General features: G+C 42.0%; 1 protein-coding gene across 1 annotated transcript; it reads right to left on the bottom strand.

The window, feature by feature from the left end:
- Positions 1-1,833: 1,833 nt before the first annotated feature.
- Positions 1,834-17,266, bottom strand: NUP35 (nucleoporin 35). The gene is made up of 9 exons (XM_014519558.2): positions 17,245-17,266; positions 13,931-14,101; positions 9,368-9,495; positions 5,823-5,883; positions 5,309-5,450; positions 4,831-4,900; positions 4,609-4,737; positions 2,851-3,015; positions 1,834-2,507 (listed from the first exon to the last, which is right to left on the bottom strand). Exons 1-9 carry the CDS (start codon positions 17,261-17,263, stop codon positions 2,430-2,432), a joined length of 963 nt encoding a protein of 320 aa, XP_014375044.2. The 5' UTR covers positions 17,264-17,266; the 3' UTR covers positions 1,834-2,429.
- Positions 17,267-17,344: the final 78 nt, after the last annotated feature.

Raw genomic sequence — 17,344 nt, 5'->3', positions numbered from 1 at the left:
CCCGGCGGCCAAAGCCGCCACACAGGCAGCTCCCAGACCAGTGGCACGCAGAGGCACAAGCTGCCCCACCCCCTCCCTGGGCAGCACTTGCTCCAGCCCAGGTCTCAGCCCCAGCCCCAATCTTTCCCTCACTGTGGGGGTGTTGATCTTCGTACACACACACACACACACACACCCCCTCCTTCCCTCCCCACTCCACCCACAACCGACTTACCAGCTGGAGGCAGCTGTGTCCTGTCCAGTGTGGTTGAGGACTGCTGTCTGTTTAGTCTATGGCTGAATCGGCACTGAATCTTTTCCAAAGCGATTTGGACCTTTTAATGGGTCTCCTGATTCAATTAGGATTTGGAGATTCAGCCACCGAATCAGGCCGAATCTCCTCCAAATCGAATCAATTACCGAAGCTTTGCACAGCCCTATTGTCCACTCTGCACTCATCACTCTTGCTGCACACAGCACAATTGATCAGTCAGCACTTTATCTCTGGCAGTTTTCCTGCCAAGAATTATATGCACTGCGCCAGACCTGGACACAGGCATGGGTGAACCAGGTGGCCGCCCAGAGCCCAAAAATGAAAAAAAGAAAATACAATTGCAAAAAAAAGTTTTAATAGTGTACATATATGGTACTGGCAAGGTTACCAATTGAAAAAAAACTATTTAAAGACATCAATATCACAGATGTGATAAAGACTTTTGCAACAAAAAAAAATCATTATTTCTGGTGATGTGGGGCCCCCAATATTAAAAGTTCATCCAGGGCTGCCAGGCTTCTAAGTATGGCACAGCCCTGCACTGCACATGTCCCATAGGCATAAATAGGTGAATGACATCATAAAGGTGGAAAGTTCAGACATTCTCGAGCCCTCATAACTCTAGTCAAAGCGCACATGCTCTGCGGGGAGTTAATGCTAGGAACCCATCAAACACCAGGTCAATCTGTTTTAGGCTGATCGTTAAGCTATCATTACATTCATGCAGACATGCCTCTGACTCTTCCTAAGCTCCTTAAAGCTAAAAGTATAAGGCAGTACATAGTAGAAAAGACTGTCATAAAGTAAGACGACAAAATAAATCATAAAATTTACACTGGAATTCATGAGTTATGTAAAACCTTCCCTAAGTCCCAGGAAGGGGGTAGGAGGAGGTAGAGGGGGAAAAAAATAAAATCACTCTGTAGTGACATGGAAGTAAGCTGTGTATAGTCATCTCAGTCTCTGACTGTGCTCACATGACATAGGTTAAGGCTCACTGTATCTTGATAGGCCATCTCCCAGGGAAGTCTTGAGCTAAAGCAAACTACAAATGGCAAATTGGAAGACTGCATTCTGGTTAACTATTCAATCAACACAGCAGAAACAACTTGGAATCACTGTGATGTGTAAGAGGCTCTGGCCACTTGCCGTCAGTGAATTCTATGCATCATATTTGTCAATGTAATCCTGACCAAATTACAATTTGACAATTTCAAGTGTGCTTGCAACAGGAAGTTTGCTTTTCACTGCCTGCCTCAAATAGTTCCACTTATGTGGAAGCCATATTTTAATGTAGTGGAACTTTTCTATATAGGTTATGCACCATCTTTGATCCCATTGATTATGGGGCACCAATGTACAAGCAGAAAGGTAGATTACCACACTAGTGCTTTACTGGGCCTAAGTTTTAAACCTTAGTATGTTATCAATTCCAACAGATATTAGCACTCACGACAAACAGGTAGATTCTGTCTCAACAGATAAGTTATCAGTGCTGTTAGCCATTTCACTTGCATTCAGGAAAGTAAATGCCCCCCATGATTCACACAAGCATGAAAGAAAATGTTTTACTACACAAATTCAGATTCATTAGGTTTTATTATGAAAATTTGGATAAAAAGTTAAAAAGGCTGTCGTGAACATTTAGAATAGGATGCTGAAACAGACATTTTACATATAAAAAGCAGTGGTGAAGTATTAACAGCATCCAAATAAAATTTCTGTTTTAAAATAGGTATACAGTACCAAGAACAGTCCTTTTGTCTGGGAATCAGCTGTACATAGTGTTCACCCTACAGAAAATGCACCATCTTTCCAAAAAGAAGAAGAAACATTATTAACAAGCAATGAACTGAGTTACTGTTTATGCATTCTCAGTTTACCAGGAAGCAATTCACAACATCAAAATTACAGGAAATTAGTGCCAATTATTTTGCTCATGCAATCATAAAGAACAGAAAAAAAACCACTTGTATTTACACTGATTAGCAAACCGTGTGTATATTGCCATCATTTAAAGTGCAAGCTACATGTCAGCTGAATTCTTAGAAGGCATAACAGGTATAACATTGAACTGAAATACTGCCATGTGTGGTTGGTTATACAACTAACCAAGGATGCTGACAATATATTTTTAGCCTCAGACCGATTTTAGTTGAACACTTCCCATAATTCGCTACCAGCCAAACATGTATTCCATAGCTTTAGACACAATACTTTCATCTTTCCTAGGAGTCTGTCTGTCAGAAACCACCTAGAGAGAGAGAAATAGATATCTGGTTAGCCAACATGCATTTGTTCATTTGCACAGCCCAGTTGTTACTATGACTAACCTCAACAGATGCTAACTCTTTGGAAAGGTCACAAAAGAAGTGATTTAGAAGACATTTTGATAGATTTACATTTTATGCAAAAAAGCTTATATCCAAACTCCTTCTCTCTCTCACTTAGCAAAGAAAACTACAGGTGAGAAAGTAAAACAGAAGTCTACTTCATTTTTGATCTGAGGTCTGCCATTAGTTAGCTAAAAGGAATATAGACTTTTTTTATGGAAAAGTTACTTAAACATTTTCTGCTCTCTGCCGCTCTCAAAATACCTGATAGTCGCTAGTAGAAGTTTTATATGCTGTTGCAAGAGGTCTCATTGTAGAAATTCTTGTAGTACTTGCAGGCTGCACCGGTGTGCCCATGGTTTTTGTTGGTGGCGTGAAGACTGAAGACATGGAGGATATGGAACTTCTATCAAAACTTTCCATCACACTCTTGAATGAAGGGAAAAATTGAAAAGTTTAGTATAATGGAAGCAACAATGTTAAAAAAAATATATATCCTTTTTTCCCCTTTAAATGCACAAGGCGGATAGCATCTGGCAAGAAGTGTGTGCCAGGTACCTTTCATATTAAAAAAATGAAATATAACAAGCCACTGTCTATTACTTCTCTAGAAACACTAATATTCTGAAACTGAAGAAATGGACTGTCCTATCCAATCTGTGGAAAATGTCATTCTACCTAGCTCCTGCAGTTTAAGGTAATTATGTTTTCATTTTGTATTCTGAAGCCTGATGTATCATTATACAGTAAAAGCTCCGTTAACCAGCACCTTACAAGCCAGCATGCTCTATTAACCGGCATGCCAGCTTGTAAGGTAAAGTGAAACCGGAAGTGCCCACTGTGGCACTTCCAGTTTCTCCAAGCACCTATGGCCCAAGGCAAAGCAGCCTGTACTGCTGAGCCCCCACGGCCCAGAGGCACAACAGGTTGCATGGGGCCCACCTCCCTGTCCCACGGGGCCTGCAGGAGGAGTGGTGGCAATGCCACAGGAGAGACAGAAGCAGCAGGGTCCAAACAGGCAAGAACGCCTGTTTGGGCCGCTCAATTAACCGGCATATTTTGTTATCCGGCACCCCCCATTCCCGGGGATGCCGGATAACAGAGCTTTTACTGTAGCACATTATAATGTAACAAGCTTTACTTATGTACATACCAGACACGCACATAATTCACTTGACCACATAAGAAAAGACCATTCACAGTCAGTTGCCTATTGTTTATACCAGAGGCTGTCAACTCTGTTGACATACGCATACCCCTGGGGGTACTTGGGAAGACCCCAGGGGGTACATGGCAGTGGCACGGAGAAGCAGGGAGCAGGTCCACCAGCACTTTGTGCCACTTGCTTTTGTTTTCACCGGGGCTGCATGCCGCTTCTGGTTTTGCTGCCACGCGTCACCAACACTTTCAGTTTTGCTGATGCATGCCACGTAAGTGTGTGTAATTACAGCGCATCAGAGCAGACTCAATTAATCAAGTCTGCTGGAGTGTGATACTTTCCGTGCTCTGGCAGACTCCAGCATCATGCGTATCAGCACCTCCAAGCTGAAAAATGGCAGCAGGAGCACTTTAACTAAAGCTTAAGCTTTAGTTAAAGAGCCCCCCCACCACCATTTTTCAGCATGACAACACTGATAAACATGACGCTACAGGCGCTTTAATTAGATTAAAGCCCCCCCACACACACTCCTGGAGCATGTGTATAAATGTCCATTGTTTACACCGTGTCTAGATAATGCATTCCCCAAATAAGCGCATAGACTTTTCTCAGTTCCAGGACTATACATTCAAATGGAGTACACTTTATTTCCCCATCTTCCATAGCAGTATAAGTGCATCTTGTCATATCTTACAGGAACATGAAGAATGTTGTTCTATAATTTTTACAGCACAACTACAAGAATATTCATGTATGCCCCCCTTAGGTTTTTTTTTAAATCCATCTGAAACGGTAAAAGGCAAGGAGCCCAAAATCAAGATGCCATACAATTTTATTTGTTTCTATATAGACTGCCAACTTACCTTATCTATACAAGGCTTGACTCCAATCATGATAGATTCCCCAAAAATTCTACCATCTTTGCTTAAAGCTTTCCGGGCTTGCAGTTTGGACTGATATCGAATGTGCATCCAATTTCCTGTGTTGGACATCTGTACAGGATTTTCATTGGAAATAGTGAAAATTAGCCTTTTTCCAAACAAACTGTAGTGTGTTTCATTAATGAGACTTAACATGAGCCTTACCACATGCTTTAATATGTTTCCATACTGTGCAAACTGTAGCAGAATATATGAAGCAGATGCTTGAGGAAATCTGAAAAAACAAAAAACAAAATTCTGTCCAGTAAGATAAACTGTAGCAGAAAATATTAATTATATTTTAGAGAACAAACCTGGATCCTTGGCAAGACTCCCAGAAGTACAAGATCGCACATGTTTTCAGTACTATTTTAAAAACAGTGGTTAGGCTAACAGTACATTTTAGACCTGCCTCCTGAACCCCATCATCTAAAATGCACTATCTACACTCTAACTAGAAGATGAGGCATAGCTGCCTTAACGAAGCTAGTTCACTAATTAGCAGATGAGTTCATCTGTTACCTGCTGGCTTCAAGCCATTGTTCTATGGTTCCTAGTGAACTCAGTGTCGTACTGCTGCTTCTTCCATATATACCAGGACTTCAACCTTTAGTTTGTTCAGGAAGCACTGCAGATCACTTACCCAAATACAGTTACCCAAGTGTCATCAAGCTGATCATCTGATGTTAGGGAATCCCCTTGAGTATAGAAAGGATCCAGCTGAGCAGGAGAGAGTGTGGTCTTTCTGGGCTGTCCGATGCTTGCAGGACTAAATACACCTGAGGCTGAAAAATTGTAATAATATTGATGAATTGTTATTGTATCTAAACAAGTCAGAACCATGTAGGAACTATAAGAAAATTCAGTATATGGTTTTCTGTATGAACACAACAAAAGAGGTAGTTACTTCAGATTAACTAAATTTGTAAGGATCATGTTTCTAAGCTTTGTGGCTAGCTATTTCCCAGGTTTCACTAGCTTTTCCTGCATCTGTTGTACATAAGGCAGGTAGGGATAACAAGAAAACAAGCAAGAGAGTTTGCAAGACGCAACTAGGCTCATTCAGAGAGAAGCAAGTGACAAAGCCTTTCAAAAGACATGACACCTTTCAAAAGCAATATAGTAAATATAACTATTTATTTTGCCAAGATACTTACCTGTTCCAGGTGTTGCTGGCATAGCTCCAACCAGTGGACTCTGTGTTGAAGAAAAGCTGGGCTACATTAAAATAGAGCAAATAAATCATTAATTGCAGGACAATTTTCAATGTCAGAAAATTATCACTTCTCATGTTATTTAATTAAAGGTTACTTCTTGCTTTAATATTAAACCAAATATCCTTGTAGTGGTAGTTGGTATAAGTGTATAAACCTAACAAATAGAACCTAAATGTCAGTAAAAGTCACTAAGTCTTTTGCTTCTGTTCTGCATTTTTATGCAAATTAGTACGTATCTTGCATCTCCAAAGGACCTCAATGATTAAATGTAGAAAATCTTACAATTCGCTCTTCATCCCCATAGAATAGAATGCATATTAAGTCCTCATTTACCATAAACCTTTTTACTAAAAGTTTATAAACTGAAGTTTCTGCTGTATGTACAATAGATTACAAAAAAGATATGTCCAGGAAATTTGTTTAACATATAATGCCATGTAGACATTACCAGCAACAGCACTTATCATACAATATTTAAACCTATTTTAGGCCACAAGTAATCCTGAATGAGAGTTCCTAAACTAGAATACAAACCACCATGTTCCCTACTAACAATCTGCGCTAGGCAAAGTTAAGCAGTTTGAAGATCTTCCATTACTTTCAAAAGTTAAACAATTAAATTGCAATAGCAACTGTTCATAAATATTTGTAATATATCAAATGAGAGATCTTAGTGGCAATTAATAAGTTCTTCCTCCTTCCTTTTACTTAGTTTTAACAATTGACATATACAAAACATTCAGCTGTATTAGCTACCATTGAACTGCTTTTATACTTTTCTGTTCTCAGACAGAAGGCAAAAATATTTTTCAGTTTAATTGCTAAGTATACAAGTAGTTTCCCTCCACCCCCTGCAACACACGCAAGGGATGATGGTTTTCTAAACCAGGGGTGCTCAATCTCCAGCCCAGAAATTTGGCACCACGAAAGTGGTAGCACCGTTCTCCTACCGCTGTATCTCCAGAGCCACGGGGAGCCCTGTGCCCTGGATCTGATGCTGGATCCTGGCACGGGGGAGTGTGGCAGGGGGTGGCGTCAGGCCCCAGAGTCCAACCTGGCCTGCAGACAGGCTCCAGGCCACTCACTTGGTCCATGCAACCAAAAGGCCAAGCAGCACTGTATTAAACAAATGGTTACAACCCACCTTTTAAGCATAACTCTAAGAATTTCTCACAGATCAAAGGACTAAGAAAATTGGAATACTTTTAAAGTGTAGTAGGAGTTATCAATTAATAATACAACTAGCATGCATTTTGCAAAATCTGAAGCCCTGAAGGATACATTAATAGCTTCCTTCTTCATAAAATGGTTTGAACTTTCAGATTGTAATTCTTACAACAGAGATCGTGTTTATTGGTTCCATAAAATATCAAGTACAAAACTGAAGTGATCCTGCTCTCTTCAGCAGCACCACAATATAACCTTTCTAGTTAATATGTTTTGTCTCTTGATAAAAAGCCAGCTCTTTAATGTAATTAAAGTGTAGAACTCATTGCCACAAGATGTTGTGGAAGCTGACCGTTCAGCCAGATTGAAAAAGGAATTGAATAAATTCTTGAAGAAAAGGGCCATCAGTAGCTACTGAGCATAGGAGTCAGGAGTACAACTTTTGAATCAGAACTTGCTAGACCTTAAATTCTGCAGACTGCAGTGGAGAGGAACAATGGAAAAAACCCTGGCATTCTGTTCACACTCCCTTTCAGCATCTAGTCTCTGCCACTGTGATACAGGATACTAGGCAAGATGGTCCTATGGTCTGATCCAGTAAATGGTAGTTCTTACATTCTCTAAATTGGCCTCATCTAAAGAGCTGAATGACAGGTTCCAAAAAAAGTTTCAAAAGAAATTCTGTTTCACATTTCATTATTCATGAGTCTAATGAATGAAATACTAACTCTAGAAGTTATAAAAAGTCCTTTTTCAGATATGTGGGGAGTCAGAAGAAAAGCAAGGGTAACAATGGACCCCTGCTAAACCAAATGGGACAACTGACAACCGACAGCCAGGAAAAAGCCAACCTGCTTAATGGGTACTTTGCATTGGTTTTCACCAGCCCAAAGGGACTGCTCTGCTTAACATGATGTGGGAAGGCCAGGGTGAGGGTGAATTTATACCCAGCATCGGTGTAGACCCTGTAAAGGAACACCTTGAGAGGCTGGACACCTTCAAGTCACCTGGTCCTGACAGCTTGCACCCCAGAGTACTTAAGGAGCTGGCAGGCATCATAGTCTTTAAAGTCTTTATTAACCATGTGGACACTGGTGTCAGAAGTGAACTGGCCAAGTTCGCCGATGACACCAAACTTTGGGGTAGAGCGTCCACACCTGAGAACAGGCTGGTGATCCAGGCTGACCTTGGTAGACTTAGGAAGTGGGCAGATAAAAACCTGATGACATTCAATATGGAAGGTACTCCACCTCGGGGGGGGGGGGAAAAACCTGCATCACACTTATAGGCTTGGCAGTGCTACGCTTGCTAGCGCCATGGCCGAAAGGGACTTGGGGGTCATGACTGACCACAAGATGAACACCAGCTACCAATGCAATGTCATAACTGGTACGGCAAACAAAACTCTGGCTTGCATCTCAAACATGCTTCTCAAACAAATCTCAGGATGTCATCCTACTGCTGTACTTGACCTTTGTGAGACCACAGCTGGAGTACTGCATTCAATTTTGGGGTCCACAATTCAAGAAGAATGTGGAGAAGCTTGAGAGAATCCAGAGGAGCACCATGCACATGATAAGAGGGCATGAGAACAGATCTTATGAAGAGAGGCAGAGAGCCATGGGACTCTTCAGCCTGGAAAAGCGCAGGGGGGACCTGGTGGCTACCTGTAAGTATATAAGGGGTGTACATCAGGATCTGGGGGAACGCCTGTTCACCAGAGTGCCCCAAGGGATAACAAGGTCCAGCGGTCATAAACCCCACCAAGACCGTTTTAGGCTGGACATAAGAAAAAACTTATTTACTGTCCAAGCCCCCAGGGCCTTGAATAGACACCCTCCAGAGGTGGTGCAAGCACCTACTCTGGACAGTTTTAAGAAATGTTTGGACACTTATCTTGCTGGGATCCTTTGACCCTAGCTGACTTCCTGCCCCAGGGGCAGGGGGCTGGACTCAATGATCTTCCAAGGTCCCTTCTAGCCGTAATGTCTATGAAATCTATGAAGTCAGGTGCTATTATTAGTGTGCTACAACCAACACCCCCAAAATTATTAAAGTGTTTGTTTCACACTTATCAATTTTTAAGACTATACAAAGCTAAAGAGAAAACTGAGTTAAGCTCAGAACTGCCCCAAGTCCCAACTCTGCCCCAAGTCCCCAGCGACCAGGGTGAGAGGCATTTAATAACAAAATAAAATTTAAATAACCTTTCACAAACCAGTTATCTGCACTCAATCTGGGAAGTGAAGACATTCACTACTAAATTAAACTCTAGTTTCAGTTAAACTTTGCAGCTAGCCTACAGATTTACCACTTACTGGTCTTCTTGAGGTTAAAGGTGTTGATCCAAGCCCAGGACTAGATATTTCATCATATATACTTCTAACAGGTGGAGCACCACTTTTATCTTTGTGTGTAGGAACTACTGGCTGTGGAGGAGATCCAGCTACAGTAAAAAGGAATAAGGAGAAAACCTGTTAAATTTCTTCTACTCCATTGGTCTAATTTTAATGCTATAAAATTCCAGTTAGGTATCTCTTCCATTTTAAAATTCTTAATCTGACCTATTTGACCAGCAAGATTATTATATTATTAAACCTTTTTGCAAGAACAGTTTACATTATGAACAGACTGCTCAAGAATCTTTTCTGCCAGTTTTCAGCATACTTGTTTAAAAACTTAGATGACATTCACTGGGTGATATTCAACTCTGTCTTCATATTTTGCCATGTTAGACACTATTTCAACACAAAGATATCAGAATACAATCTAATAATTAGACAGGACTTGTTTGCTTATGAAGTGGCAGGTAGCTCTGCTTTTGGCACTTAAGTGGCACTGCTTTTGGCATTTACATTTATACAAAACAAAACACTAAAAGATATTGCATAGCAATAACTAAGGGAATAAATCTAGATTAGGGGTGCACCAGTATAGATTTTCTTGGCCGATACCAATAGTCTATTATTCACCATACATATAGGCCAACACTGATCCAATAAATGATTTACAGGAATGCAGCCAGGCAGTGTGGAGAGCAGCACCCTGAAAGTAAGTCCCTGAAGGAGAAAGGGTCTGGGGAAGGGCAGGGGTGTAAAGGGGGTAGATCAAGGAACCCACAGTAAGGGAGGGAGTGGGGCAGGGTCTGGAGGTGCTGCCCAAGGCAGTGACTGGGACCCCAGGGCCAAGGCGCAAAGTGGGACAGAGCTGCGGATGACTCATCCAGGGGATCAGCATCCTGGCACTTAAAAATGGCAGTGGGGGCACTTGAACTGAAGCTCTTCAAATGAGCTTTAGTTCAACCACCACTGACACCATTTTTAAGCGGAGGGATATTTTTAACCAGAGCCAAGAGCAGATGCGGGCTGCTCGCTGTGGGCTTGGGGCTCTTCACCCTCTTGCCTTTGCCCCAAGAGCCGCACACCAGCCACGCATCCCCTGCCTTCCCAGCAGTGGGAAGCACAACCGTGCCTACAGGATGAGCCACCCATGGCTCTGTTCCGCTCCCTACCCCAGCCCAGGGTCCCATTCACTGCCGTGACTAGGCAGCACCCCCAGCCCCTGCCCCACTCCCACCAAGTCCCCCATGGTGAGGGAAGATCTGCCCTCCCACCTCACCCCCAACCCTCCACACCCTTTCCCCTCCAGATTTACCTGCTGGGTGCAGCTCTCCATACTGCCCATATGGACATTGCAATCCTGGCCACATGTAGGCTACGGCTGCATGCACGCACACAGCGTTCAGGGCTCCAGCCAGAAGGCACATTATATTTATCAGTGCATTATTGGCTATACCGGCCAAAAAAGACGATGTTAATTTTCCTTTTATTGGTGCCGATCATATATGGCATCAATATATATCAGTACACCTCAAAACTAGATTAAAGATTTTTCTCTTCTAGTTTCACCTCAGAGTAGATATAGCAAAATTTTATTTTTATTACAAACCCCTTGCTGAAAATAAAATTACTTTATGTGGTGGACCCTGCCAAAGTATGCTCTCCATAATTTGCCAGAAAAAGGAATATTTAAGCTTGCAGTAGCTAATACCCATACCTTTGTTTGCTATTGGTCCTACCTTCGTGCCTACAGATCACACGAGAGGCTACATTCTTAGTATTTCTAGACATAGTATGACCATTTGGAAGTTATTTGCACCAACTACCTCTGTTTTTTCATTACAAGACAATTATATAGGTTCATTACTATGCTGAATAAAAGACAAGACTACATTCTAAGATCAGTTTACAGCAACTGTATTGATTTTTTGCCATGTCATAGCTTAAAGGGGTTTCTAACTATATTTGAATTATACAAGCTTATATAGAAAAACTATGAAAACAATTTTGTTTTCTAGAATTTCAGACAATTCCCATCAAAACAGGAAGATGTATAACAATCTACACATTTAAAAAAATAGAAAGCAATTTAATTGCAGCAGGCATGCAAAAATAGGCTTCTTCAGGGCTTAAGGCATGCGATATAGCTCAGAAACTTTGGAGTATGCATACAGTAGCATTATTTTGACCTCAGAAGACCTGTACACAGTTATTGTTTAAATTCCCTTACTCCCTCTAATGTTCACCTGTTCTCTATTAGGTGTAAACTTTAATCTTCAGGACAACTACGGACTTCATGTGTGTTCATGGTGTTTCGGAACCAACTTAAGCAGAACCACAAATATGACTGGAGCCTCCAACAGCCACCATAACAAAAATAGAATAATACAAGGAATTAACTTATTTAAAAGTATATGGATACACCCAGAATATCTCTTATGCTCTGCTGAGCAGACAATTCATGTGGAACTTGGTAGATCATGTCTACATTAAGCTTATGGGTTGCACAGATGTGGTGAAAAAAAAACAGCGCCAAGTAAGCTCAGCATGTCCCCACGCCAAGCATAGCACATGCCCAGAAGAGGAATTGCATTAGTTTGACCTGGTTTACCAAGTGTCTACATAGCTCACACGCTTCAGCAGGGCTTTTTGTTACTTTTTATCTAATAGTTGAAAGTGCCAAAAGTCCCACTGAAGTGCGCAAGCTATACAAGACTCTGGGGAGCCAGGTCAATTTGATGCGATTCCTCTTCCAGTAAAGGGTTGGTCCCCCCCCGTCCCCCCCCCCATGTCTGCCAGCACCCTTAAATACTATCAATCTTTATTTCTGGACTTAAAAACTCCCTTTTATACAAGGCAATTACCAGTCAAGGGTAAAACTTGCAATAAACTTCACCGTTCAGTAGCCTGAAGTGTCCCCAAAATGTCATGAACTGCTATATGGAGCATTCACTTATATCTCTAAGTAAGGCAAACCAGTTTAAGTTACATGCTCAATTATCATTTATTGGTGTCACTGGTCTTATTGGTGTCCCATGTGTGCACCTTAGCTTCTTTATTGAGACAAATCTTCATTTTAAAGAGGACTGAGTTAAATTCATACTGCTATTTTAAAATGGCATTAGTTATTTTTTATGACACTATATTTCAATAAAACCTGGAGATTTAAATCTTTAGGGGGCAGCATCTCTCAAGCTGCTGAAATATCCATTTATTAAATACTAAAAAAAGCCAACGTATCAGTTTTCAAATGTTAAAAGTAATGTTCCTAGAGATGCCAAAATACCATGTTTCAGTCCAAAAGAGATTCTAAAAAAATTATAGTCAGAATAGAAAGCGATAGAAATGCTGAAGTGCTGGACATGGATAGGAATGCTGACGGTGGGAAAAAGAATGAATGTGCAAGAATAAAATTCTGACACTTTTAACCCATCTTTCAAATGGAGTCACTTGCCAAAAATCACTAATACGCCATTCACACTACACACACAGTTAGAAAATATGGGCTATTTCTTTACCAGGACATTGCATAATTTAGAGATGTGCCTCAGAAAGGGAGACCGCCATTTAGTATCCCTTGTTAGCAGAGGGATACAGCCACCTAGCCATCCAAGCTCCCCAGATGGAGAAATGATTTAAACATCTTCCTCAATAACCAAGAGGGGAAAACAGAAGAGGAACATTAATCCACACCTATGTGAGAGAACATTTCTACATCTACACTCAAATATAATAATCATGATTACGGCTGTCAGGTATCACTAGTAACCGATAGTGGTATCTGACATTAAAAACAGCCACCTCATTAAAGCAATACCTGACATTCAAAAGAATCAGCTGGTTAAAGGCAATGAAAAAATTGGGAATAGAATTTGTAATTCCTCCTTGCTCCCACCAGATTTAAATAAGGTCTCTCCCTTCAGCCTCTCTGAAGAACACAGTAATCAATAGTCTCCATAAACTTAATTTATGTCAGCAAAATAGACCATTGCTTTGATCAAACTCCAAAAGGCAGAGGAGCTAGTTTCATTAGCAACTGATGCAAGTGAGAGCAAACTACCTTTAGCAGAAATAGAATCTATATTAGCATTAACAAATTACACCTCCTGAGCATCAAGTTCACATATTTAAGTAGCCATGAAACTTGCTCAAATCTATTTTATTCGCACTATTTTGAATAACCAATTTGACATATGTTTGAGTCCACTTTCAACACCTATAACTTGGAAAGGCATGGAACTTGACATTTGGAAAAAGTTATTAGGAAATCAAGTTAAAAAAGGTTACCTGTGACTATTTTTCAGAAATACAACCTCCAAATTAGGACTTCCTAAATCTCTAACAGATAGAAGCTATAAGGGAAAAAGGGTAGGGAACAGATCAGTCTTGATAGGTCCCTACATAAATACTCTCTTCTTTAAGCATCTGCTCTCTGACGGTATGAAATACAGTAGGCTGGATGGACCTGTGGTGATCCAGTATGGCATATTGTATGTCTTAAATACAGCCACTTATAAGTGTTGTATAGCAGAATTTGCTCACCTGCAAGTAAAGGAGACCTCATTTCCATCACACCAACAGAAGGGCCACTTAAAGAACGAGGCTGTGGAGTCATTGGAGCTGGTAAGTCACCCATTAAAAATCCAGGTAGGAACTGAGCACCAGCTCCTGGCTTTGGTGACGTTGGGGAACCTAGAGTCATTGGCTCAGCTCCTGTGATAATAAAACAACGTTTAAGGTATTAGAAATAATAAAATAATGATTGTCATATTGAATGAAATAGTTTGAATGTTTGTAAAGGTTGCCCATTAGCCAGTTTCAGGAAGAAGATAGGATTTATCTCCTTATCTAGCTCATTGTTTTGGAACTACGTGTAAAATGTCTTGACTTCGCTTAATTTAAATTTTATCTTTAGAAGTCTTTTACAAAGAGAGCAAATATCCTGAATTCCGAGAGATCAAAGCCTAGGGCCTTTTAACCAAATTGGTAAGAAAAGGGCATTTGCAGTGATATGGAAGTCTCCCCAAGAGTAATTTAAAATGCTCAACAAAGGTAATTTCAAAAGAATCTGTTGAGTAAGATCCGAGCCCAAATTTGGGAGTAATGACAAGTTGAGTAGGAGGAGCCCACTGACGGCAACTCACTCAATAAAAACTGTAATTCACTGTCCCAATTTGGAGGTGACTTCACTTGCAGAACAACGAAGGAAGAATCGCAAGTGTAGCCCGGATCAGACTGATCACCTGACCCAACCTCTCCGTGAACACGAATCTCTTAGTTCACGCTGAAGCCGCAGAGCACCTGAAAGGGACTGAAGGAAGGGGACTTAGTCCTATCACTGCTGAGGCTAGCCTATTGAATTGTATTGTTGAGGCGAGCCCATTGAACCGTACTACTGTGGCCAACCCATTAAATTGTACTACTGAGGAATGAAACCATATTTTGGAATTTGGCTTCTTGGAATTCTAGGATTGTAAGTATATTATGAAAATAATAGTATTGATTCAAATTTAACTTTTAGTTGTAATTGTAGTTGTTTTTGTAACACTAATTCTTATAGCATTGTTTGGGAAGGAAGTGCATTCGGAGCATTGTTTTTGATATATCTAATTATTGTGTTCTTAATGTTTGTGCTATTTCTTAAAGCTAAGCAGTGTTATATACGTAGTAAAGAGTTTTGAAATAAAATTGTGTTGTATAAATTAAGTGTGTAATCATTGTGAAATCGTGCAATCAGCTAACTACTCCCCCAGCCAGTGCATCAAAACGAATCAGTAAATTGTGTGGGATTTTCTCTATTCCATAACCCACTGGAGACAATAATGTCTAAAAAATATTTTTAATTTAAAAAGCTGCTTGGTTAAGCTAGGGAATTAAACCTTTACTTTCATAAATAGAAAGCAAGATACTACAATCCTATATTTGGTGTTTTTTTTGACCAAAACACACACTACCTGTTTCCTATTTCTTTAACGGCTATCAGATTAAGGGTCTGGACACACGTAACCCTGATCCATTTAAATTCAGTTTAAACCTAAAGCAGACAGACATACAAGCCTGTTGCACCAATTTAGAGCTCCCTGAAATGGGCCAATGTTATACAGACATTAAGGGTTCCATGACACAGGTCTGGTCATTCCTCCTGGTACCCCACATTGCTATACCTGGCCCCTTTGGAATGTAGCCAGGACTCTACTGGTTCTCTGCCAGTATGATAATGAAAGTATCATTATGACCCTTTATAAATTTATGGCGTGTGTACACCTTGAATACTGTACCCAATTCTGGTCCCCACACCTCAAAAAGGTGATAAAAGAATTAAAGACGTTCCAGAGAAGGACAACAAGTATGATTAGTGGTATGGAGGGGCTTCCATGTGAGACTGGAGAAGGGGTTTCCAGCCCCCAGCACGTGTGCCACAGCATAGTGTAGAGAGGCATTTTGCTTGGCACATGCACCTCACGGAGGACAGCAGGGAAGGGGCTACAGGGCCACAATAAGAATGGGGCTCCTTGCAGCTCTCCCACCATCTGCCCGGAGGTGTGCTTGCACCTACTGGCAGCAACAAGCCGAGCCAGGGCTCCAAAAAACACCAGTGTAGTTGCTTGTATCCTCCCTGCCACAAGCAGCCTGGGATCCACGACAGGCAGCAAAGACCTACCCAGAGACCAGGCTGGCTGTGGCAGGAAAGTCTCAGACCAGCTTGTTGCTGACAGTGGGTGCACACGCACCTGGGGCAGACGGTGAGCTGAGGGGCCCTATCCTTGTTGCACCTTGTGCCGGAAGTGCCAGACAGAAAGGCTGGGTGGGGTCTCCATGGATACAAGTCCAGGAGCCGCGAGGGGCCTGAACCTTGTTGTGGCAGCACAGCCCTAGCCCCTTTCTTGCTGCCCACCCTGAGGTACATGTGCATCCACCGCTGGCAATGAGCCTGGTCAGAGCTGCATGGACCCTGGTGCAGCTACTTACAGGCTCCTACCTGACTGCCACAGCTGGCCTTGGGCTCTAAGTAGGCCCTTGCTGCCCACCACGGAGCCGGGACTGCTTACGGCAGGCCGTGGGGAGGCTGCAAGCAGCTGCACTGGGGTCTGCTGAGCTGGGCCCGGCTCATTGCCAGGCAGGTGACACACGCATCAGGGCTGACAGCAGGAAAGAGGCCACGGCTGCGCTGCCACAATAAGGTCCAGGTCCCTCACAGTTCCCAGGCTTGTCTCCAGGTAAACCCCACCCACCTTTTCTGTCTGGCACCCCCAGCAGTGGGTGCAGGGCAGAGCGAATGGATCCCCCTCTTCCCCCTCCAACAGCTCAACAAAACTACTTAAGTGGACCTCACGTTCAAATAACTGCCTACCCCTGAGCTAACCCTAATCAACTTAGAAAAGAGAAGCTTGAGGGGAAACATGATAAGGGTTTACAAATGACTAAATGACGAAGAGAAAGTAAATAGGGATTTATCTACTCTCTCACACATCACAAGAACTTAGGAGTCACAAAATGAAACTAGTAAGCAGTAACTTTAACACAAACAAAAGTTAAGTTTTTATTCACACAGCATTTAATTGAAGTGCGGACATCTCTGTCATGACAGCTTGCAGAAGGTAGCAGTTTAGCTAGAATCAAAAAGGGACTGGACAAATTCTTGGAGGAAAGAGGCATCAGTACCTGTCGAGCATGGGAGTGAGGGGCACGGCTTCCGAATCACAACTCCCTAGGCCTTCCATGCTGGAGACCAAAGAGCAGGGGGGAAAAAACCCTCCTCATCCCCAGTTCACTCTCCCTTTCTGCATCCGCTCTCTACCACGGGGATACTGGGCAAGGCGGACCCGTGGGCCGACCCGGTGAGCGGCCATTCTTACGTTCTTGTGCGCTGCCCATTTCTTCCCCATCCTGATGACACTTGTGAAGGACGAGGCCTCCCGCCTCACTTCCGGAGCGCCCAGAGGGGCCGGGGCCCCC

Source organism: Alligator sinensis, unplaced genomic scaffold (genome assembly GCF_000455745.1).
Source record: "Alligator sinensis unplaced genomic scaffold, ASM45574v1 scaffold269_1, whole genome shotgun sequence".
NCBI classification, from domain to species: domain Eukaryota; kingdom Metazoa; phylum Chordata; order Crocodylia; family Alligatoridae; genus Alligator; species Alligator sinensis.
The sequence above is the reverse complement of the archived record's forward strand: the minus strand, read 5'-3'. Positions and strand labels throughout refer to the sequence as shown.

What these genes read in the sequence shown, in the direction of transcription:
- NUP35 (XM_014519558.2), bottom strand. An exon ending in GAGGTCTCCTTTACTTGCAG is followed by an intron (nt 9,496 to 13,930) that starts GTGAGCAAATTC and finishes TTTTTACTGTAG; the next exon opens with CTGGATCTCCTCCACAGCCA. An exon ending in TCAAGCCTTGTATAGATAAG is followed by an intron (nt 3,016 to 4,608) that starts GTAAGTTGGCAG and finishes CCTTCATTCAAG; the next exon opens with AGTGTGATGGAAAGTTTTGA.